This window comes from Helicoverpa zea, chromosome 21 (genome assembly GCF_022581195.2).
Source record: "Helicoverpa zea isolate HzStark_Cry1AcR chromosome 21, ilHelZeax1.1, whole genome shotgun sequence".
Taxonomy (NCBI): Eukaryota; Metazoa; Arthropoda; class Insecta; order Lepidoptera; family Noctuidae; genus Helicoverpa; species Helicoverpa zea.
In genome coordinates, this window is record NC_061472.1 from 3,297,713 (window position 1) to 3,322,253 (window position 24,541).

Here is a 24,541-nt window from a genome sequence, read left to right on the forward strand (position 1 = left end):
AACTCCCACATCGCGAGTTTCCAAGAAAACTCAGCGAAAACGTCAAATTCCACTGCTAATCGAATAAGGGGACGACAATCGAAATGTTACGAATAAGTAATCGATCACCGTACGTCACTTTACATTTATAATACGTTAAAAACGAACCTTTCCAAATATTCGGTATATTTTAAGGTTAAAGTTATATCGATAAAAAAAAAACTTGAAAATCGACTAAACTTACGCACAACTTTGAATCGATTACGACAAAAAATTTTCGTTTAAAAAGTTACGATCGCGAATGAGGAGGAAGTTTTCGAATTTGGAACGCATAGGCCTGCGCTTGCCGCGGCGTTCCACGTGCTAGTGAAGTGACATGCACGCACCCCGGGAAAATTCGCGAGTCCCCCTTGCAAGTTTATACGCGTCGATGTGTGTAGGGAACCCCCTAATCGAATAGCAATCGTAATTGGGGGCGCTATTAATGAATCATTAATGCGTGTTGAGGAATGTTACGATGACTTCTGACTTGTTGTTCGCGAAGTTTGGTGTCGGATTTTGATGGAATTAAGCCGGGTATTTGAATGCAAATTCAACTATGATTGAGACTTAATTACATCCTACGAGATACTGTGTCAGAGACGTATTAAAATATTAAAATTAAAGTTCGTATAATAGAAATAGTACTGAAGTATATGTACATATACTCCTTTCTTTTTAGAAATCCAGGTCACGCGCAAAACAATCGTATTTAATAAATTCAAAGAATAAGCAGAACCAAACGACAAACTACATCAAACTTGATAGCACAAATGCCAACAAAATCTTTCACTAGAATGACAGTCACGGAGCCACTAACTCGCATTTACTGACTAAACAAAGGACCGAACTGACAAAAATTCCCCTCACAACCGGGGAATAATTTTCCAATATGGCAATAATATGACACAACAGTGGCAACACCGCGTGAATAATAAATATGGCGGGGACACGCGCGGCGCGTACGCTCAATTATTTACACGCAAATTATGGAAGTGACATGCGTGTAGTGGTTTTTTTTTTGGGAAAGACTTCTTGAAGTAATGGCAATTTAGGGCAATTCTTGGGCAACTTTTGCCAAATGGCTGGTTGGAAAAGACTTTCTCTAGGAATTATAATTTTCAAGCTGTATACCCGTGGTTTCACTCGCGTCCCGCCTGAGGGAACTTATGCTCTTACCCTGATAAAATATAGCCTTTGTTTCTCAGAAATACTACTTACCGTATATTTACCAACAGTGAAAGAATTTTCCAAATCGGTCATGTAATTTAAAAGCCTTTACAAATAAACATACAAAATTTTCTTCTTCATTATATTTCTTCTCATTTTGTCACGACATAATACCATGTGACCCATAGGTACAATGCTCCGTTAATTTACCTTATTAACCAGACATACAGTCAGTATGCAAATTGATACGCGTGTTGCCAGTGAAATGATGAGTTTTTACCATTAAGTAATACATTTATCAGAGCAAACATCTCCGCGCCGAAGGCTTGTAGTGATTGTATCTCTACACCAATGAAGGGAGATGGGATGTGGGAATTTTTCTGAGTTTAAGAAGCACATTGTTAAGAGAAATAATTAGAATTTAAAGAAAATAAAAAGTAAATAAGATGGACGCATACTATCAGTGATTGCAGAAAAGTTTGTTTTTGAAGATTAAAAAAAACTTTAGTTAAAATGGATATGAATCAGTAAAATGCATCGCAAGAGAGGCAGCCCCCGCGGTTGAATTTATAAACTCCGTGTTACTGAAGTTTCATCAAAAATTATTCAGTACTTTTTGAGTGAGAGAGTATCATATTATATGACACTTCAACCCTTTCCTTAAAATTTCTTTTTGTTTAGGTACATTAAAATTATTTTTTTCTAAGTTGAGTTTGAACTCATAAAAAAATATTATGCAGCGTAACCTCATAAAAAATCCACCATCATTGTATTCCCTCAATACCGCGCAATCGCATAGATGTTAGATAGCGAAAGGATAGCCAGTTCGATTACTGGAACGGTACCGACTTTTTGCACTAAGATTTAATATTGATGCGTTTTATTACTTGTTGTAACTTTGTTCATCAATTAGCTGTTATGCGGAGTTTTTTCTCGAACATTCTAGATGAGACTGTTTTTATATATTATCCGTAACATTGTTGAGAATTAATTGTGGGTAGGTTCAGTTAATTAATGTTAAGTAAACTGCCTTTAGTGGTGGTAAGATTATGGTGCGTCCTGGGAAAGATTCCTGGGTGAGTGAAAATGTTGTTAGATTTATCCTTTTTTGAAAAAAATATGTGTTGTTTCCCGTTAGGAATTTCTCTTTGCCGTACCTAGTGAATTTGTGACAGTTCTCAATTCTCATCAGTAATTAGTGTCAGGGGTAACTGTACTTATTTACTTTTAAAGCGTCTACCTATCTACCTTAAATAAAACAAAAAGCCTAATTAATAATACTGATTTTACCAAAAAGAATATAAGTGTTTGGGCAAATGTTTATACTAACGATAGATACAATTAATTAAGACGAAGGTTTTTCTATATTTTTTTACACAACTTTAATTTTTATATAATTCATTTCTGAAAACAAAAGAATTTACACAATATTCCCAAAAACCCACCAAACACACGCCAATCACTTTACTAACATTCCACAATATTCAGAAGTCAGGGGTAATGCAATCGTAATATCCGCGGGCCGCTTTACTAGCGCCGTGGGATCTCGTAAACTGAGGGCTCTAATGACGATTTACGGGGTCGCTGAGACGTATGCCAACCGGGGTGCAAGGCTTTGTTGGGTTGCATTGGTGAAAGGTGTGGTGAAAGTTGCTAGGATGTTGTAGATTTTTTTTTTGAAGGTCAAAAATACAGTTGTATTGTGCAAAAGACGATATTTGGTGCACAGATGGAAACTGCTCTAAACTTGCGAATGTTTTTTTTTAATTCTCTTTTGCTCATGCAATCATTTGCTAGTCGTATAGTTAACACAAGGATGTCACATTTTTTATGAATTCTGCAAAAATATATTAGTAACAGCCAATTTTTTTTTCCTATTTTTTTAATCCTAGTCTGATTGAGATTTTATGTTGTATGGTTAACTCAGATGATATAACCATTTTTTTTTTTAATCTTAAAAAAATATTTTTTAACCAGCATTTTTTTTTCTTTTAATCCTATGTTTGCCTACCCCTGGCCCATCAGTACAAAAGGTAACTAAAGTTCTGGTTGATGCGAGTGACATTCGACCCTCACACATTTTATATTTTACCTTCTGTCTTATATTGTGCAAGGGTGACTAATGCCTTTTGTCTTAAACAACAATACCAAAGAAAAACAGTCATGTTTCCAAGGAACTGGGTATTTGTGGAAATTCCCTTTTATTTCGAGTTATTTGTGAAAGAATAAAGACAGTTGAAATAAAATCAGTTTCTTTAAAAAACATATTATCAGCCAATAAAAAATCACATTTGCTGCACTGTACGGCAAATAACTAAAATATAGATTTTATTCAAGTTGTTATAGCGGAAACAATAATGTACTTAAATCATGTGTGAAAATTTCAACTCTCTAGCTATGGCGATTCTTGAAATACAGCCTGGTGACAGACGGACAACAGTACGATACCGTTTTACCCTTAGGGCATGGAATCCTAAAAAAAAATTTTTTATATAAATATAACTTTAAAAATATGTATTATCACTAGGTATATTCGCTCATGCGGTTTCGTCCATTCAACGTAATTTTATAACTGATATGAAGAACATTTACATGGGGTATTACCCCATAATGGTGCTTTCGAGATTTAAGACGACATTATAAGGATTTTTGGGTAAAATTTTATGGTGCTTTGTGGTGGCGGTAAGCGTAATGTAAGGAAAAGGATTTGGTTAACTGTCTCGAAGATTTTGTTGAATAATTTGAAGTTAATTGTGGTGAATAAAACTTAGGGGTACGTTATTTTAAGAATTTTGTAGGTATATAATAAAATATAAAACCATTGTTAAATCTACTATTGTTATTAACAATAATAATAATTAACTTAAATAAATTCATAAGTATTGAATATTTTTACAATAAGTTAGTTGAAAGTTCTTAAATGTAAAAGAAAGTAAAGTTAGCACTTACTTTAACCACTCTTGAAAGATTTTAAAGCAAAAAAGCCATAAATAAAATTACCATACTTAATGCAAGTTTAAACTTAAATAACTTCACAAGTTAAGTGGCAAGTTGGCTCGCCGTAACTCTTTCGGTTAAGTTAAATAACTTTGCTACTCAAGTTACACTTAAGTTAGACTTAATTGCGGTACCTTTATTGCACTGAGAATACTGAGCGCAATTTTAATGATGTTTTAGTTAATATTTAAACATTACGTCGTCGTCGTTGAGACAATTTTTGGTCCTTTTCTACACGATTTTTGATCCTTCTATCTGCGATTTTGAATTGAGGAAAGGACTGAATACTTATAGATTTACCTTTAGAAATTAAAGCTTTTATACCTACGTATACACTTTTTTGAAATAGAAATTCATCAGATGACCAATAAGTGAGTGTCCAACTTTTACCGACTAAAACTCGCTTTTGATCCCTCTAGAGCCAACCTTTATGTACCATAGCCCACGGTCATTCTTTCGAACCTCTCTCTTTCATTGTTTCACCATTTCTTCTTCCCAGCGAAAGCACATAGGAAGTGGTGAAGAGCGGGCAATTTTTTTGTTTATCTTGTGTAAAATTTACCATAAAAAAGTGAAAATTTCTTACTCTGACTTAAATTAGACTTTTTAAAATTTATCCTGTAGCCTAAGACTTTACCTTCAGCACAAAATAGTACCAAACACAAACATTATTCACCAGACCCTTAACCTAGACTGTGAAGCGTGGCCTAACGGGGTGTATCAGTCACAATTTAAACAAAATACGCATCGAGACGATTTGATCCCGCGGTACGGCTTCGTTACTCAACTTGTAGCGTCTGCAAATATGTTTGGGGATAGGAGTATATAAATTCTTCGAAATTTGAGGTTGGTGTACTTAAGAAAAGATTGACAGATATAGCAGGCTAAACAATCATGAAACTATGGACCAATAAATAAGTTCAAGGACTGCTATTATAAGCACAACTACCTATGTGCTTTTATTGGCAGCATAAAAGCAAGAGTTTAGACAATTTTATTGTTATGTGTGTATCGTGGTAGTGGAACATTAACGCTTCGAGATTGAAAATATAGGCTGTCAAAAAGCCAAAATTGAAATAGGTAGGTATGTATTTTATACTTTACCAAAAATACCACCAAAAAAATAATTTGCGAACCATATGCGCCCAGATAGAAAGTAATAAGTCGGTAAAAATGTGCATACAATGGGTGCATTTGAAATGCAAAGCGCGCGCATTCAGAGGTCGAGCATAGCTGTCACTCAGTTGGCATTGTGTATCGCACTTGTGCGTGTACGGGGGAAGAGATAGCACGCTTATTTAGGAGGTTTTATAGGTAAATTGTGTTAATTATTTGAGGCAAATATGTCGCTAATTTGAAGTAGGAAAAGTACTTGTTCAGCTATGAAAAGCTTAAAATCTTCGTCAGCGGTAAAAGCAGTCGGCCCGTGGATGAGTGACCATGTCATCATGACCGTGAATGGGAGACCAACTACATATCTTATCCGTTTTAAAGTACGATAACTTTGGAGGTCTTTGCACATCTTTTACAATCGTCAGAGACTGGATGCCGACACCAACATACATAGTTGATAATAATAGGCCCGGCCGATGATACAGATGATGACTTTTTGTTGTCAGTGTGATTAAACAGAGAGAGACAGAGTTCAAGTTAAAAGCAACAACATTGAAATCGTTACACTGTCCTTAATTTCTGAAGATGATAAAACACCTTGTCTTAAACAAAGAAGGTCCAAAAATATAAACAAATAAGCTTGCTAAAAACAACTCCTGAATATTCATACACCTGTTAATCCTCACATTTTAAAACTCATATCATACACGGAAGTACATCCATATAATATTGCAACATAAACAAGAAAAAAATGCATTGTTTATCTTCATGCATATGCAAGTCCAAGTCTCCAGAGACAAGACAAGAAAAAAAACCGGCCAAGTGCGAGTCGGACTCGCGCACGAAGGGTTCCATACCAGAGCAAAAATTAGCAAAAAAAATCACGTTTGTTGTATGGGAGCCCCCCCAAAATATGTATTTAATTCTAGTATTTGTAGTTATAGCGGCAACAAAAATACATCATCTGAGAAAATTTCAGCTCTCTAACTATCACGGTTACAGCCTGGTGACAGGCGGACGGAAGGACGGACAGAGGAGCGAAAACAATATTATATCCTCCGAGCCTTTATCCCAATCAGTTGGGGTCGGCTTCCAGTCTAACCGGATTCAGCTGAGTACCAGTGCTTTACAAGAAGCGACTGCCTATCTGACCTCCTCAACCCAGTTACCCGGGCAACCCGATACCCCTTGGTTAGACTGGTGTCAGACTTACTGGCTTCTGACTACCCGTAACGACTGCCAAGGACATTCAATGACAGCAATGAAAACAATAGGGTCCCGTTTTACCCTTTGGGTACGGAACCCTAAAAAGTAATCGGCATTAATAATATTTTTGACGTATTGTGTGACAGTTTGAAAGTTTGTAACGTCCCAATCTGCATGTAAAGTGAGGTATAATGGGAATTTACATTTGTACAGAAAACTTCTTTGTGTGCTGGTTGAGTCAGACGGACAGTGTGAAAACGTCGGTCGACGCCCTAAACAAAGGTGGTTTCACATTAATGTTGGTAGATTAGATGCTGTGGAGATGAATATTTGGACTGTGAAAATTGTAAAAAATGACTATTGACATGTAGTGATGTATCGCAATAAGTAAGTATATACCACTCATTTTATTATAATTTTTAAATATTTACAGTACCTATTGATTAGCAATAAAGTAAAAGTAAAGTAAGCAGTACCTATAAAACTAACCATGTAGAGGTAGGTATACCTAATGTACTACGCAATTAAAATACTGTGATGCAAGATGCAATATGCAATGCGTCTTTTTTTTGAAGAAGAAACAAATTAATGAATTTTTTGCCTGTTTAATAGTGATCTATTATTTAATTTACCTGGTGTAACCTTCGAAATAAGATAATCGTTAAAGTATTCTCTTATTGTAACCATGTAGTATCAAATCCACCTTCCTAACAGCGAGTAGACTCCCGCGGAACTAAACCACTTCTTTCAGCTGCCTAACGACGGTGAAACATACGTACAAAATGACAAATATTGCGAGACAGCTTACGTCTACCATTCTCACTTACAAAGAGTTTATTTAAAAATAACACAAACGCTATTTATGTGGCTAGTGAAATATTGGTGAAATTCGGAGAAAGGAAGACTTAAATATTTACTTTTTTTAGTCAACTAAAGGATTAAAAAACCATTTTGTCTGTCAAGGATTCATTTTCTATTCGTTAAATACTCACTGATCATAAGCCACTTCCGAAAAGTTTTTTAAATAACTGGTAAGCAAAGTTGTAATTAAGCTTGACCATCTCAATACAATTACCGAAAGAAAAGAGTAAGTAATGTAATTAGAAAAAATACGACGCAGATGTCCAAAAATTTTCACCCGGAAGTAACATCATACTACCAATACCAAGACTCAATAAAAAAAAGTAACACATCCATTAAAAACTACATCTATTTACACAACTTTATAGTCCACAATGTAAGACCACATAGTTAAGAAAACAACTATTGAAATAGGAATACAATTGATAGTGCGAAGTCTTGGAACCGATATATTTATAGTAACACCTGCGAAAAAACTTCTAGATTTATTATTTTATTCCAACAAAGGACAATATAAATTAGAGTGAACGTTCATATAAGATGCAGAGATGTCCGTCCGTCCGACGACATTGTCTATCTACGACTGACGATATTTTAACAAACTAAGCGATCTTTTCAATAAATTATATTGTAGGCGCACGCGCATCGATGCTGTAGAAGTATATAGAGCTGACAGATACTCAATCTTTACTTGAAGGATACCTAAATTGACCTCTAGAGACTTTTTCTATGAAAATGATCTATTTTGATTGGCTTTGGTTTAGTTATTTTCAACTTAATTACGAAAACCATTATGTACCTATTAAGATACAATTTAGGTCACTATAACAATATATTAAAATTGCAAAAAAAGTATACCACTTGATGAACATGATACAAAATTACACGGACAAGTCAAATTAAAATTGACATTCCTATTTATTTACTACACAAGCACGCAAACTAGCGCCTACTGTGTGCATAATTCCAAAATAATTGACGATAATACAAACATCGTTAACATCAGCTACATTCACCCAATCAACTTTATTTCTTTATCATCCACATCTACCTAATTACACGCGCTTAAATATAATTATAATAACATCCTAAATAAACATTGCAGCAGCATTACAAATAAAATTTAATCACTCGAAATTATAACACGGGCTAAAAAAAACCGGCCAAGTGCGAGTCGAAATCGCGCGCGAAGGGTTCCGTATCATTATTAAAAATCACGTATGTTGTATGCAAGCCCCCAAAATATTTATTTTATTGTAGTTGTCAGTATTTGTTGTTATAGCGGCGACAGAAATACATCATCTGTGAAAATTTCAACTTTCTAACTATCACGGTTCATGACGGACGGACGGACCGAGGAATGAAAACAATAGGGTCCCGTTTTACCCTTGGGTACAGAACCCTAAAAACAAAATATAAATAAAAAAAGGTGGTATCATCATCTTTGTATACATCCACCTGTCTCGGCGGTCAATCGCGCAGTGCAGTCGATGCAAATGGGTGCGCTTGGGCATTGTTACCGCCGATCGCTAACGACGATGTCCGAACGCAGTCATTAAGCTTGACATGACCGGATCACGGCCGTGAGACTATATACGCAGGTTGTTACGTAATTTATAGTCGAGCCTTAAGTTCTTTTACTTCCAAGCTTCTCTTGGCACCTGTTGCTCACCATTGTTTCGCTGGATTAACGGTTTGTTGTACTTGGTATTGTAATAAGGTTCCGTATATGGGTTTAGGGAAATTGGGTTTTGAAGAAAAGGTGTGTTCTTTGGGTAGGTTCAGTTGCTGACACTTGATCACTAGAAGGATAAGAGAAACGATATTGAGGGGGGGAAACCTAAAGACAGAAGCAAAAATTGCAATGAAAAAAAACATGTCTCTGCTTAATGAAAGAAATGCTTTGATGATTAATGAAAGTGATGATACCTACACCTCGGAGGATGATGATGATACCTACAGATAACCTTTCCAAAAATATCACAGTAGAAATTCTTGCACAACACATTAGAACGTAATACTCTCAAAACCCAAATCCCAAAGTGTCACACCAATTCATTCTAGAGCTAGCCTTCAAAATAACGAAACAGCCGGCTTCCGAGCAAAAACTATCGCCTGAACAAAATCGAACGTTGAGAATTGCAGTACCGCCAAGAATCTGACGTGGCCCAAAAACTCAGAATGCAACAATGGATGGATACTATCTGACCACTTTGTTATTTGTATGTCCGATGAGGGCTTTGTGAACAGTGTTAGTGACCAGAAAAACGTTTAATTGTCGATTTGTTAAGATTTGGTGTTTGATTCGGAACTGGATGAGGACCGTATATGTGCTAATGTAATTTTGTTTGGTGCGTTGTTATTGAATGTAAGAATGATGTCTTGTTTCACTTGGAGTATGATTATTGATGAATCAGGACAAGTAATTGGGCTACCATCAAGCGTAGCTGAAATTGGTATTTTACTATCAGAAACATTAATTTTCTCATAATTAAATCCAGCGTTACCCAAAATGTGTCCTATAGGAAAAAAAAAACAAAGGAAACAGTGACACTGTCTGTCGAAGCAACGTTAACAAAGTAACAGAAAATTATTTCTACACTTATGGTGTCAAAGTCTACAAAAAGCTCTCCAATTTCATCATCAAACTTAATTATATTGTGAACATGAACCACGAACTCTAAAACACTTTTATAGAACAACTTTAGATCAACCCGCACATAGACTGACAGCTAGTGTTTTTTAACTCTGTAACCGATCATTCCAATTTTCCTTCAAACGTATCAACCATCGCATTTTTTGCCCCAGCCATCATTATACCCAAGATCGAAGCATCTAGAAATGAACACAGGAAATTTCTATATTTGAAAATGATAAAAAAATGGATCACAACTTTTCAAACCAGAATGTTACAAGGACATGAAATTAAAATCTTTGCACAACGAGATAAGACCATTCCTGATGCTGACAAAAAAGTTAGTATACCTACTGTCCTATTCCCAACGCATTTCCAAGTATAATTGTAGTAAAAAAATCGATACGTAGAAACCAATCAATTCGACGACAACGGAAAAAGGCTTATTATTTTTTTCTTTTCGATAATAGGCACCGTCATGAAGGAGCGAATTAACCACTGCATCTTGCTGTCAATCTCATCTTTAAGTCTAGCGTGTTAAGGTTGTTTTCTGATGTTGTAGTTGTAATTACTAACTTTGTAATATCGGAGGCTTAAAGTATTTTATCCTGTAATTATCCAGAGGATAATTCCTTCGGTTACGGTGACAATTTTCTACGATTGTCCGCCACTGAAACGGGTTCTGTTATTGTTAGTTGATCGCTTATTGATTTTATATTGCAACAAATGTATGTGAGACCTGATTAAGATCATAATTATGATCGATTAAATATTAATAACTTTGATCCGCGTGTTGATCTGATGCCTTTTTATTGATAACAATATTTAATCGATCTTTCTTATGTGGAACTTATTGGCTGTCATAGTATTCGTTTGCTTTATATTTTTTGTTCAACTGACTTGCAAAATTAGACCTTCAAATATATTGCTACTTCTGCAACTTCTTGTCATCATGTGTCTTACAGTCTTTCTTTTTCAATGAGACATCGTTAGCCACTATGGGTGCGGCAAGAGGGAGTTTCAGACCAACCATGTCCCTTCTGAAGCTCTTTTTGTACCACTTTCAAACAATCCTGCAGCCCTGGCAGGTTTCGGCCTTAGCGAGTCCTGGTTCAAATATTTCAAAATGAAAAAGTTTTCATCACATTTAAAGCAAGATAGACAAAGCCATCTAAACCCCTATAATCCTCAAAAAAAAACTATTGAGAAAGAACGAAACAATACTGCTCATATACAATCAAGTCATAATAACCATATCGTGAGAAATTAATATAATTATTGGTCCTTATGGCTGCACCGACCACGTAAGGGAGATCGATGGGGTGCAAGCGAGAGGACCGACATTTCCCCATAAGAAAGAGTGGGATAGAAATATTAATGTGTTATTACGGTCAGCAAATTGGCTCGTTTATGTAAAAATTCGTCCCGATGCGCATCTGCTCAATATTGTTTTGTTTTCGTTTTTAAATTGAGTTTTATGTCATATTAGATTTTTTTGCTAGAGTTCTCGGCAGACTTTTTGTCGTCTTGCATCATTGTGCGAGTAGAAAGATTTTTTTCGTATCAACAGGTAACAGGGTGGGGGAGGGGGCAGATTTGTAAACATGCGTTTACTTGTGCTTGGAAGTTAGTTGCGTATCGCCATTGGATTTTGCCCAAACTGCATCTCATTATGCAAAAGTCATCAAAGAAAAAGAGAACAAAAGGATCAGAAATCTATATCAAGGTCTGTCATAGAGCTACCAGATTTTACATTGATGTATTCCCTGCATGAGAGTAATCAAGACATATTTATTTGGTCCAATTTCTCTTTAATTAGGATTTGCATTTTGTCCCTAAATACCAGGTGTGTTTCTGCTAAACTTCTCGCAGTCAAAAGTTTTGGTCTTTTGAAAGTATTTTATTAGTAAGATAGTTGATTTGTTACTAATTCATTAATTCTGCAACACCAATAGTCTATGCTTTAAAAGGCAGTGTAGGTTAACTGTAAATCTTAGCTCCAAGTTTCAAACATTTGCTATGTATGTACTAAATTATCTCCTTTTATTTACAAAGCAATGTAGAGTATAATTGCTTTATTGGCAATGAATATTATTGAGACATGAGTGTTTTAAATTTATGCCTATCTACTGCCAGAGGTTTCGCCCATTTTTGGACGAACTACTTCCTGCGCTCGAATAAAAATCACCTATTATGCTGTTCTGACGTATGCTTATTCTTAGTAGTAGTATTCTTGGTAGCTTTACCTTTCTCGCTTTAAAATATGTTCCGTTGTCAGTTTCAGGCCTTTATTGACCTTCATTCTTAATTAACAGTAGAAAACCCATATATCGTCCCGTTAGATTTTTACCCATTTGAATGCTCTAATCCATCTACACTACAAATGTATGAATTTTCGAACAGAACAACAATATCTTAATGATACTTCATTACAATAACAATTGCGCATAAACAAAGCCTTGCATAGTTCATCGACATCGTACCTTAGAGCGTTTAACCCACCGGAGACGCCTCTGTTATGGCTTTCATTCTGCCAAAAGTAAGGAACATAGGTACCATAGATACCCGTTACATGTATGCGTTAAGTTCATGTATGTTTTTTGTATCTGTGCGAAATCTTATCCTACCTATGCTAGTCACCCGGCTTCCAGTGTAGCCGGATGCAGCTCTGAGTAGCTGGAGTATTTTAACATGGATCGACTGGCTATCTAACCAGACTATTCGATAAACTTTCCTGGGCATCACTATATCATTATATCACTCATAAAAGACGGATTGTCAGACATTCTGCATTCTGACTACCCGTAACCAATGCCAAAAATGTTCAAATGACAGCCGGGAGCCACCAATTTAACGTGCTTTCCGAAACATTATGGAATGCAATAAAGTTATTGAGTATTGAGTATTGAACACGTAGAGATTTATGCCCTTTGCAGTTCCGGTAGGTTAAACGCTCTCAGTCTTGCTCCGATCAACCTGTTTAAGCATAGTGCTAAAGAAACTATAGATAATATTTTATGGGCTATGTAATGGCACCATATAAATGCAGACGATGGGAATTACAAAACGAAATATTTGATTTTAATTTTTGTTCATTGGAGTCTGGACGTTATTTTCGTGGAATTATAAAGGTGTTTAACTGGAACTTAAATTAGCATACATACAACGTAGTTTTCCAGCGGCGTCTGTCTGTCTGCTTACTATATACTCATAAACTGACTACTGTAAGAGAAGATGCCAGTGCCCGAATGATATACCACCGATAGTAGTCCCATCCATATAGATACATATGTAGGTCTGACGGTTTCATTAAAAATATCTATACCTATTATACGTACATCTTATGAAGTTGAAGAGTTTGATTGATTGAATGCATAAATCTCTGGAACTAATGGACAGCATTGATTTTTTTTTCGGTGACAGATAGCCCATTTAGAGAAACGTTATAGGCTACTTTTTATCAAAATGCAGATAGTAGTTCCCTACTGATGCAGGTCAAACCGTGAGCAGGAGCTAGTTGCAACATAAATATAAATTAATTAACATATCACATTTATCACAAAACAACTTCAGATAAACTAAGAAAAATGCATAAAAATAATTTATTTCGCAAAAAATTGCCACCGGAACATCAAAAACGTCAATTTCAGAAGAGTAATGGATCACCTGTAACGGTAAATCAAAATGGCGTATACTCTATCTCTTTCTAACTGCAGTATTGTGTATATGTCTGTCTCACCTACGACGAAGGATGCGCCTGAGATTATGATATTTAGTAGCACTATTTATTTGATTGATTTTTGTCTTGCTGGACGTAATTTGATGCAATTCTTATTAAATAGCCATCGATTTGCGGATATTTTTTATTCCTATTCTTCATCCTTGCCACTTCTTTTTTTTGCATACCATTCTAGTTAAATTAGACATCTCCTCTTTTTACCTAGGTACATAGTTAGTAAATAAGTACCAAAACCAATAACCTGAAAAACATTACATACCTTTTTCAACACATCTTAATTCAATTGGTAACTGTTCACTCAATACAACAGCAATAAAATTATTTTATTGGACTTCAAAGTATTCAGTAACATAGCAGGTGACACATAAATGTTTTTAACCGATCACATAGGAAAAGTAATGATTCATTTATATTTTAATGTTATAGTCCACATCACAACACATATGTCCGACGTTTTTACGTATTGTAATGAAAACTGAGCATCGCATCCGCCGATAGCTCAACAAGAACCAAACATTATAAATTCAAATACAACAAAGTTATTCAAAAATTTAAGATTAACTTCGCAATTAAAAGACAACAACAATTGAAGGTTGAAAATTCAAAAAAAAAGATGGCCGCCAATGCTAAATACCACCTGTCAACTGTCAACCAGTTTATTTAGAGCTCTATTCGCCAAACATTACTTAATATTCAAGGGCCATCTCAAGATTGTAATACAATTAACACTAACAATCAAAAAACAGCACTCGCTACCCACCGATTATGAGACATCGATACATGAATCGATTAATTCGCTCGTAAAGGTTACGTAGCAAAAAGAATCGAAACTACACCCATGTTATTAATTACTAAATTGTTTATCAATCATAATTAATGCACACATGATAAATATTCGCGACTCTTTACTGAGAAAGGGGTAATTTGTTATATTTCTACATAATTATGGGGTGTTTTTAAAGGCCATTATTACAGTAAATTCGGTTGCAGTAAAACAAATAACAAAATGGCTTCTAGTACATTAAAATGCCATCGTGACACAAGTGGTGCTGTTTTAATGCACAAAAGACATTATCTTAGACAGGATAACATAGAGTCTAACACCTTGTTAACTACATAGATAATAGTTTTTACAACAGCAAGAACTAGTCTAATTGAGGGAAGAAAAAAAATAGACAAAAAAGTTACAACAATGAATTGAAGTAGGTTCCTACCCTATGTGAGTTTCCACGTCGTGTAAAATATGATTAAGTAGAGCTTTGGTTTATTTTTTCTTAAAAGCATTATCTGATGTGCGTTACAGAAATTCTCGGAAAAGAGGGAGTACCGAATGTGATAAAAAAAAAACAATTCTTTCAAAGTTTCTTCAAACACACCCAATTTCAACTAAGGCTAAAAATACCACCGAAATGATTATTCTACCCTATCTTAACGAAAAATACCGTATCTAAAACATATCACCAAAATTCGTACAAGATATCCAAACATGTGATAGCTAGGTACATAATAACATGCGCTGCGTGCGCGCAGACTTCGCTGTTATGGCCGGCGGTCAGCTAATTTCTTACCATCTGATAACAGCCCGTGATCTGAACGTAATAAGATATTCACGACGACCAATGAAGCGGTAGATGGGGACAAACCGTATTGGAATTTGGTTTTATGAATAATTTTTTTTTATACTTAAAGGCATTGAAAGAAGATAAAACATATTAACATAGAAAATTACTTTTAAAAAGTAAAATAATCAATCTGATCCAAGATAAAAAGCTAAATGAGCTTGTGACTGAAAAACTGAATTTGGCCCGGTATCCACCAAAGCGGAGAGGAGAGGAGACGAGAGGAGATGTGCTACGAAGCTGGCAGGTTATTCCCACCAAAGCGGAGAAGAGATGCTTTGCGGAGAGGAGATGTGAGCTGTGTGTTTATCGTACATCAATACTTTTGCTTCGATGTTAACATCGATGTGCCCGACTAGACACTTCTCCGCTCTGCCGCGCCGCTTGCTCGCTCGCTGCACAAAATTCTATAGAAAAATGAGTCATCTCCTCTCCTCTCCGCTTGACCCATTTCCACCAAAGCTAAGCGGAGAAGAGATGTGGAAATAACGAAATTGGATTGGTTTATTCAAACGCATCTCCTCTCGTCTCCTCTCCTCTCCGCTTTGGTGGATACCGGGCCTTTATCTATTACAAATGCTTAATATGAAGTCTAGGAATAATGAACTTTGAACGTCAAGACATCTTGGTCCAGAAACCAAAAGTAGTTCTTAAACCCAAGAAGAAAGAACTTTTGAAACAACATTATTACGAGTGTCGATGGCTGATAAGTATTATCTAAGTGAATACATGAGGAAACTCAAGGCAAAACCAAGAAATACAACAACAAAGAATATCAAAGAAAGATATGTAACTGAATACCAGTTAACACCCAGCAAGAATTATTCCAAAAAAAAGGTTTTCTCACGGAAAAATTCAAAAGGAGTGACAGCGTGATGCGAGCTGAGCAATATCCAAATATGGTGCAAATGGCGTAAAAACTAGTAATTGAATTCCAAGCTTATTGGTTTCACTGTAAAAACTATAGTTCGGCCATTCAGAGAATGCGTTCCTGACACGTCGCGATTGAACTGACGACGTAACTACATTCATTGATTATTGATATAATAATGTTGTTTTAATGCTCCTCAATTGTTAAAACGGTAAACAACCAGCAAAAATATTTTTATCGTAACTGCAACGCCATTGCAAAGTTACGTCGTCAGTTCAATCGCGACGTGTCAGGAACGCATTCTCTGAATGGCCGAACTATAATAACACACTATAGGACTTCTTGTTTGTGAGTTTTTAATGTGGTGTGGTGACGTAGGAATAAAATTTGTAACCGAGAGCTCTCTCGAAGGATGTTGGACTAGAATTTTTTTGTAAAATCTTATTGAACTAATGGAGAAAATGTGGTTTGAGTGTCAGAGCACCTATAATATGATCTGCCGTTATCTTCTTATTTTTGTAAGAGGACTCTTTCGAACTTACTAAGAGGTATTTTGTTTCACTAATGCAATAAAAGAATGAGCAATCCTTTTTATTAGTTAAGGCGACGAATTGGTAAACAATAATTCCATAACCGGCACGCGCATCTAAGACGCCAAGAGGGGACGGAGCGTCTGTGCGGGGCGAGGATTACATACGCGCGCTAGCTTATAACTAAAAGTCGTAAGCGACCAAATGGTTTTGTAATTTTATTATTTAGAAGTGATAATTTGATAAAAAATCCTTCTTAAAGAAAGTATGTATATACTCAACTACCAAAAAAGTTAAGCTTAAATCGGTCCCGTTTGCCCATAATATGTGAATCTCTTTTTAAAAAGAGGTATGTTTGATATATTTTTCTCTGTTATAAAAGTTACCTAATCATGTTTTGAAGTCTAACAAAATAAGGTTTATATCATGAACTTTCAGGTAACCAAGTTGTATTTTGATCCGTTTTGTATTTACTGAGAAAAATTGAGATCCTTGGCGCCAAAATTTCCAATTCGTCCTCTTAATATTAAAGTCTGTCATGGTGTCCTATTTTGTGAGTTTAAGTTTTTTTTGCATTGCACTTACCTATCTATATAGGTATGTTTACATAAATGCACTTTGCACGAGTACATGTTTTGAAATATTCATGTAACGTTCCCCTAAGTTGTGTGGCAAGAAGCTAATTTAACAAGTACATTATTTTTTCTTTATTTGATCGTTAAACTGAATTCAGAGCATAATTGTGGTCTTGATCTTTTGAGTTGATACAGACTAAAGCATCAATAATAACGCAGTATAATAGAAAATATTAATATTAAATGGGGGTAGGTTAATACGATATTAATGCAAATTATAGATTAAAGAGTATATTCCATCAATCAACACAAGAGGCCATGTACCCACTAATAGATTATTAACTCTGTCGAAAAATTGAAGCGTAATGAAAAAATAATTTAACATGATTTATAGCTTACTCAGGGGTCTGCAAATTGCAGCCAGTTTGGGACATTTAACTTAAGTGCTGCGTACGCGCATGATACGTTAATTTTCGAAAAAAGAACGAGGAAATTATTTGCGAGCAAAATGGCGCGATGTATTCCGAGAGCAACCGATAATGATTGATTTTTATAAATACAGGGCGGTTGGCGCCTGCGCAGTAGATGTTAGCTCGGCGGAGATATAATTTATCTTTTCTGTTGTATTGGGTGGCAATAATGTCGAACCGGTGTCAGTTGTCTGCACCTCAATGTGGAACAGGTAGAAACGGCCGCGGGGTAACTTATAATTTATTGAATTTTAATGTCGCTACATAATTATAGGACAAAACAAAACAAGCAAGTTGAATCTTAATTCTCTCTGGAATAATAGTGGGTCTATGTAAAATGACTACTATGCTTTACAATCACAATACTACATACAAAGTTGCGGAATGATAATATGTTTCAGAGACTTGAAACACAAGTATCCCTAAGCAAGAATAAAACTGAGATAGGGCATTGTTAATTTAAGCCAAATTAAAAAGAACCAATTAATCATAAGAATAGCAGACGAAGTAGGATCCCGAATAATTAATTCTATTTTTATTTTTAGGTTTACTTCATTATGTACGAATATTTCATCTCAAACCATTATTAACTTTTAATTATAAAAAATTGGTAAATATCGTGCCATTTAAAAAGCCTGCTAAAACTCAGATAATGGCAATTATAATATTCGAATCTTAATTAAAAAGCGATATAGACGGTAATAAGGTGAGTAATTATAAAAATTAAAGAGTTTTTTGTTAAAACATTTAAGGAGGAGAGATATATCTCCTCTTCCGTCCTTCAATCACCATTTAAGGAGCTCCTTTTGCACCTTTCCGCGGAGTTTTTACAATTTTCCGCGTTAACATAACTTGACCATAACTTAGCAAATAATTAAGTTATAAAACTTTATAGGCCGTTGATACATAATTCAACGGTTAAGTTATAAAGTTCTAGCACATAATTAACTTTAGTATGGACTTGTTTAATTTTGTGTTAAAAATAAAACAAGTTTAAGCGTTAACATTTTTTGCAAATTATTTGGGATTCATAAATTGAGTGAAAACTCTTGGCACATTATTTAAGTTATCGTAAATCTTCGAAATAAGCTATCGTTTAAAGAGGAATTAATATCTGATTAAAAAAAACGTTAAACTGAACTCTTTTGTTGAAAAAACTTCACTCTTTAGAGCCTCATGATGCTGATATAATTCCTTTGAGCTAAAAAAATGCTAATGTTAACAATGTATGAACTGTTAATGTTAACTTGTTTGATCTTGTAAGCAAGAATGGATAAAACGATTAAGATAAAATTCAAGCTAGGCACAGGCTCTCTTCTCGAGGATGTGCGTAGCAGTTACCTCTACCATACAGCATTATAAACGGAGTTGCAATAATATTCAAACAACTCCACTTAGCATCAAAAAAATCGATTTTGAATAAAACATGTAAAATACGCAGATAGCCATATTAATACACAAAAATTGTCTCATTCGGGAATCAAACTCGCGACCTCCAGCGTGGAATCCAAATACACTATCTACTACACCATTTAGTAGTTAGTTAAAAAGACAGCTACAATAGATTAGTAGCAATGTATAACATTAATTTTAAACAGCCTTATTACGTGTGACATTTGTTCCTGCGATAGCACCTGCAATGTCTATCAGTAATTGCTATTGATGTCAAACGATTTGTGAAGTGAAATAATTATGAAAGTAGTCGGTGTAATGTAAGGTAATAAAATAGCTTTGAATATTCAAACTGTACACTGTCATTGAACATCCTTGGCAGTCGTTACCGGTAGTCAGAATCCAGTAAGTCTGACACCAGTCTAACCAAGGGGTATCGGGTTGCCCAGGTAACTAGGTTGAGGAGATCGCTTCTTGTAAAGCTTGGTACTCAGCTGAATCCGGTTAGGCTGGAAGCAGACCCCAACATGATTGGGAAAAAAAGCTCGGAGGATGATGTACACTCACAGAAAGTAGAGACATTATTATTATGAAGCTGACGAGTTTGTTGGGTTGGTTGAATGTTTGTTTGTGCCTATATATGGTATGAGTCAATCTTAGGATCTATTGCCCCATTTTTGTCAGTGTTCGATAGCTCATTTATCAAGCCTGCCGTTAGCCTGTGCTCGAAGTAGTTCCCTGGTGTGGCCAAAAGGGTGCTTAAGTTTGGCAATCAAATTTTTCTCCTCCTCTTTCAATCAATTTTGCAAAATGCCACATTTGAAATTGAAATGTTATAATTAAAACATTTGAACATCAGATAACATTCTTTAAAATTAATTGAATTCTAATCATACAAAGGTTTAGAATAAATATGCAATAAACTTGATATAGGCGCCACCTGCCTATATTTAGATATAGAATTATGTATTTACAATAGTATACGCATTGAAACCATAATACTATGATAATGTAACAAACGTGTGAACATCTGACTACACCTGTTTAATTGATTTTAATGGGAATGTGTTGCATAGGTAAGGTGAAACAAAAGAAAGGTGTTAACTTCTAAGAAAGTAAATTACCATTTTATTTAAGCACAAACTTTTTGGTTTTGGAGACGAAAAATAGAAGATCCATCCAAGTATGCCTCTCTCGTAAAGACTAGCTTCGTAAGACTTAGCTTGTTTGGTCTATTTAATGTATTTTGTTAATATATTGTGCCTAAGTAAGCAAAAGATACAAGCTAAATACTCTAATTTTTGTAATCCTTTTTTTTTTCAATTTTATATCTTAAAAGTAATTTTAAAACACCAGTCAATGCCAATTGAACAAGATTCCCTCATATGACCACCCTACAACTTCCAGACACAATTTCAAAAGTGTGCTACACTAATATTGAAAGTCTTTGACCCAAATGGGCATTGGTTGCGACAACCGTGCGGCTTCACATAATTCCGCGGTGACCCTAACCCTCACTTAACCGGATCCGATGACCATTTTGACGGGCTGTTGTTAGGGTTGAACGGTTATGCAATATTAATTTCAATAATGATACACACTCTGATTTTTTAACTTTGATTTTTACAATATTTTCGAAAATAAATATTTTTGCAGGCTGGATTTCAAGTATTAATTTCTACTGAAACAAGTGACAACATTTGTTAGATATTGCAAACTACATCTGCATTAATGATAATAACTTATTCAATTTGTTCTTGTCATACTATTTTACATTTCTGAGTCGAATGTAACTCTATTATTATGTACCTCTTACACGCTAAAGTTACTGAACCTGAAAGTACATAAGAAAGTAAGTGAAAACGTAGGGAACAACTAGGTTTCTATAAATATTTTATTTACCTAATCCGTTTGGTGACAGCCCTGAACATCGTTCCCATTGTTATCTAAGCCACAAAGTAAGCTATCCCTTGACCGCGAGGGTTGTCCCCGCAATTGAATCTCAATCACCATTTGTGTAATATATTGTTCTGATTTTTTATTTCTAAGCAATATGTAAGTTACGTCATTCCGAACTGAAGTGATCTTGGTCTTATCTTAGTTTCTTACAGACCAAAATCTTTTCAAATTTTTTATTAGTTCAACTTTCCAAATATTTTTTCAAGTTCTAAAAGTTCCCCAACTAATATTGTTTAAGGCAGTGAAGAAAAGGATATAATTCTCAAAAAAGTTGTGTATGTTTGCTGGTAATTCTTGTAACTACTAGCCATTATAATTGTGGAATTTATATTCTATATTTTTATTCAATATATGTATTCCTTATTAGCAAAGCTACATGTAATTCAAAATTCATATAGTCCTTGCAATCGCTACATTGAAACCAAACTTATTTTTAGTTACTCTAACTCATAATTAGATTCTGCTCTCACACAAGTTTTTTTTTTATATATAATGTAGCGGGACCTACACTAATTGTTGACGCATCAATATTGTTCATACTGTACTTGCATTGTGTTCGCCTCCTCAGTTGTCCCGTATATCGCACTACCAACGCACGCTACTAAATATTGTGACCGTACCAAATCGTATGTAACCTATCTGGAGTCAGAAAATAAAAGTGTATTAATTAGTATTCGATTTATTTACTTATCTCTGGACACGACACCCCCACCATCTAAATTGGTGACCCCGACGTGATTTGAAAATTAGCATCATCCTCCGAGCCTTTTTCCCAATCACGTCGGGGTCACCAATTTAGATGGTGGGGGTGTCGTGTCCAGAGATAAGTAAATAAATCGAATACTAATTAATACACTTTTATTTTCTGACTCCAGATAGGTTACATACGATTTGGTACGGTCACAATATTTAGTAGCGTGCGTTGGTAGTGCGATATACGGGACAACTGAGGAGGCGAACACAATGCAAGTACAGTATGAACAATATTGATGCGTCAACAATTAGTGTAGGTCCCGCTACAATAATAAGAGGCCGATGCAACCCCTGCAATTAATGACACTACCCTATGATTCTATTGTTATCAAACAAAAGACAAAGGTAGGTTTATCTCGTCCAAACATAATATTTTAATAGTAGGTAAATTGGTCAGCCACACTTAAAGGATTAGTAAGGAAGGATATATATTTTGCATTTTGACGCCCAGATTATAATATTAAGATATTATAGTGGTCAGTTTAGTTAGCTTTATTGGACATCCCCTTACTATTTGCTTTGGATTAAAATGTATTGGGACTGGTATAGGTTAAACGTGAAGTAAGATTAAAGCTTCCTCCCTTTAGTCAAAAGGTATAACTACTTAAGCATACTATAGTAATTGACCTGTATTCAAATTCTTCAGTTTTGAATGAGGTGCTTACCGATCACGATAAATAATAAAAATATTAAACTGAATACATTTCACTTTTAATTAAAAGATGGCCATGTGTTATAGAAACTTTATGACAAAATTTTTATTATGAATTTGTTGTTTTGCTTTTAATATATCCTAGTCGTTTTAGTAGAAAGCGTTATGAAATCAAATTACCTGTCTGACCAACATAACGCGTCGTCCCGATACCTGAAAACAATAACAATATTTTTTCATAAGTTAAAAACAATAACATAACTTAAAAACTAAAATCTAAAAATTGGTTCTAAAGTCCGACAATTTTCAGTTATTATTTTGTGCAAAAAAAGTGTAAGGGTGAGTTGTACCATTTAACTACTATAACGATAACCAAAACATAAACAGCCGTGAAAGTGTCGCCCATTGGTGAAATCGGTGATTTAAGAACTGAAAAAGGTTCAGTTATAACTATTTATTTATTTATTTAATAACAAATTCTAACCGTAGTTATAAATAAATCAAAACTCAAAAACTCAAAACTCAAAATTTTTTATTTCAAATAGGCCTATGAAAGCTCTTTCGAAACGTCAAAGTTAGGTGCACGGTTCCAAAGAGTTGGTCTCATGGAGAAGAACCGGCAAGAAACTCCATGGACACTCTTTTTAAAAGAAAATAAAAATAATTACAAACATACAGTTTTCTATCTAGCCCTGAGAATGTTATACAATCCAAATTGAGCTAAAAATGTATTAATAAATTATACAAAATAATTTTAGTGCAAACGTTACTGGAAAAATAATTTATACAATTCAAAGAAAAAATATATTGGGTAACCAAGTTCTTATATAATGCAATTTGGGGTCTTGCCGGCTTGGATCCTAAAGATAATCCACTAGAATTTACTTTCAAAGATTTGGTTTAGCACATAGCTATGTTAATCATATGTATGTAAAAACATCTTTGAGTCGGTTGACTCATTATTGATCGAGATATTGAGAATACCTAGATGTACTGGCTCACACCGAGACGTTTCATGATATAGAGTAAATGGAAGTGGCCTGTACACTGTACATGAATTTAGAGTACACTTCAACCACGCTCAGAAATAATGGAAATTTCGATGCGTGCTCAAATGTCTAGCCAATAGGGACGTTACAATTACGTGAATTAAATTCTATAACACATTGAAAAACGTATTTAGGTATTAGTAGTAAAAAAAAAAACATTAAAAAAAAATTGATTTTATTTACGCTAATGATGTTGTAATACTAATCGATAGAAACTCCCGTTTGTTTCTGATGCACCGTTTATAAGTTGAACTGTCTCGATACTGCTCCTGTCAAACAAATCTGTCCTAAATGATGTATTATCTGTACTTTCAAATTCTCCACATTCTACACAACCGTTAACAAACTACCACTTCCATTCTCTATACATTCTTGAATTAGAGCATTTCCCAGTGATCCGACCTCCCGCGCAAATTATGAATTATTCAAGACGGCGAGTACTCGACGCCTACATTATTAATAACTGACTAGCTGCGGTATGAAGGTAGTAACGGCTGTTATTTCTGACTTTTTCAGGTATAAGGCTCCAATGTATAATTGGGTGTTGTTACGAGTTGGTAAGGAACTACTGAACTAGTAAAAATACAGGCTGAACGCGGATTGAAACTACTTACGTACATGTAATTTAAACATTTTTGTAAATATCTTTGTAAAAGGCAAGTACAAAATAGTGACATTATTTATTTATTTGGTTCGTCACCGATGATGTAGAACAATACAAGAAATAAAAATAATTCAGTTATATTGAATTAAAATGGGTGACAGTCACAAAAATTACACATTAAAATTAATGTTTCTAAGTTTTTCCCATATCCATGTTAAAAACAGAGAAATTATGTCTACTGAAAGCAGACTGCAACCATAATCCCCTAGCAACTTAAACCATAGACAACAAACCCATTAACTCCACAACCTCGTCTTACCCATTAACT

General features: G+C 34.8%; 1 protein-coding gene across 1 annotated transcript in view; it reads right to left on the reverse strand.

Moving 5' to 3' along the window:
• The window catches only part of LOC124640742 (protein trachealess), a 175,524-nt gene that overhangs the window by 116,399 nt on the left and 34,584 nt on the right, over window positions 1-24,541 (reverse strand). Inside the window, exon 3 of the mRNA XM_047178652.1 lies at window positions 22,741-22,773. Coding sequence (XP_047034608.1) covers window positions 22,741-22,773 — 33 coding nt within the window. The remainder of the gene's footprint in view (window positions 1-22,740; window positions 22,774-24,541) is intronic.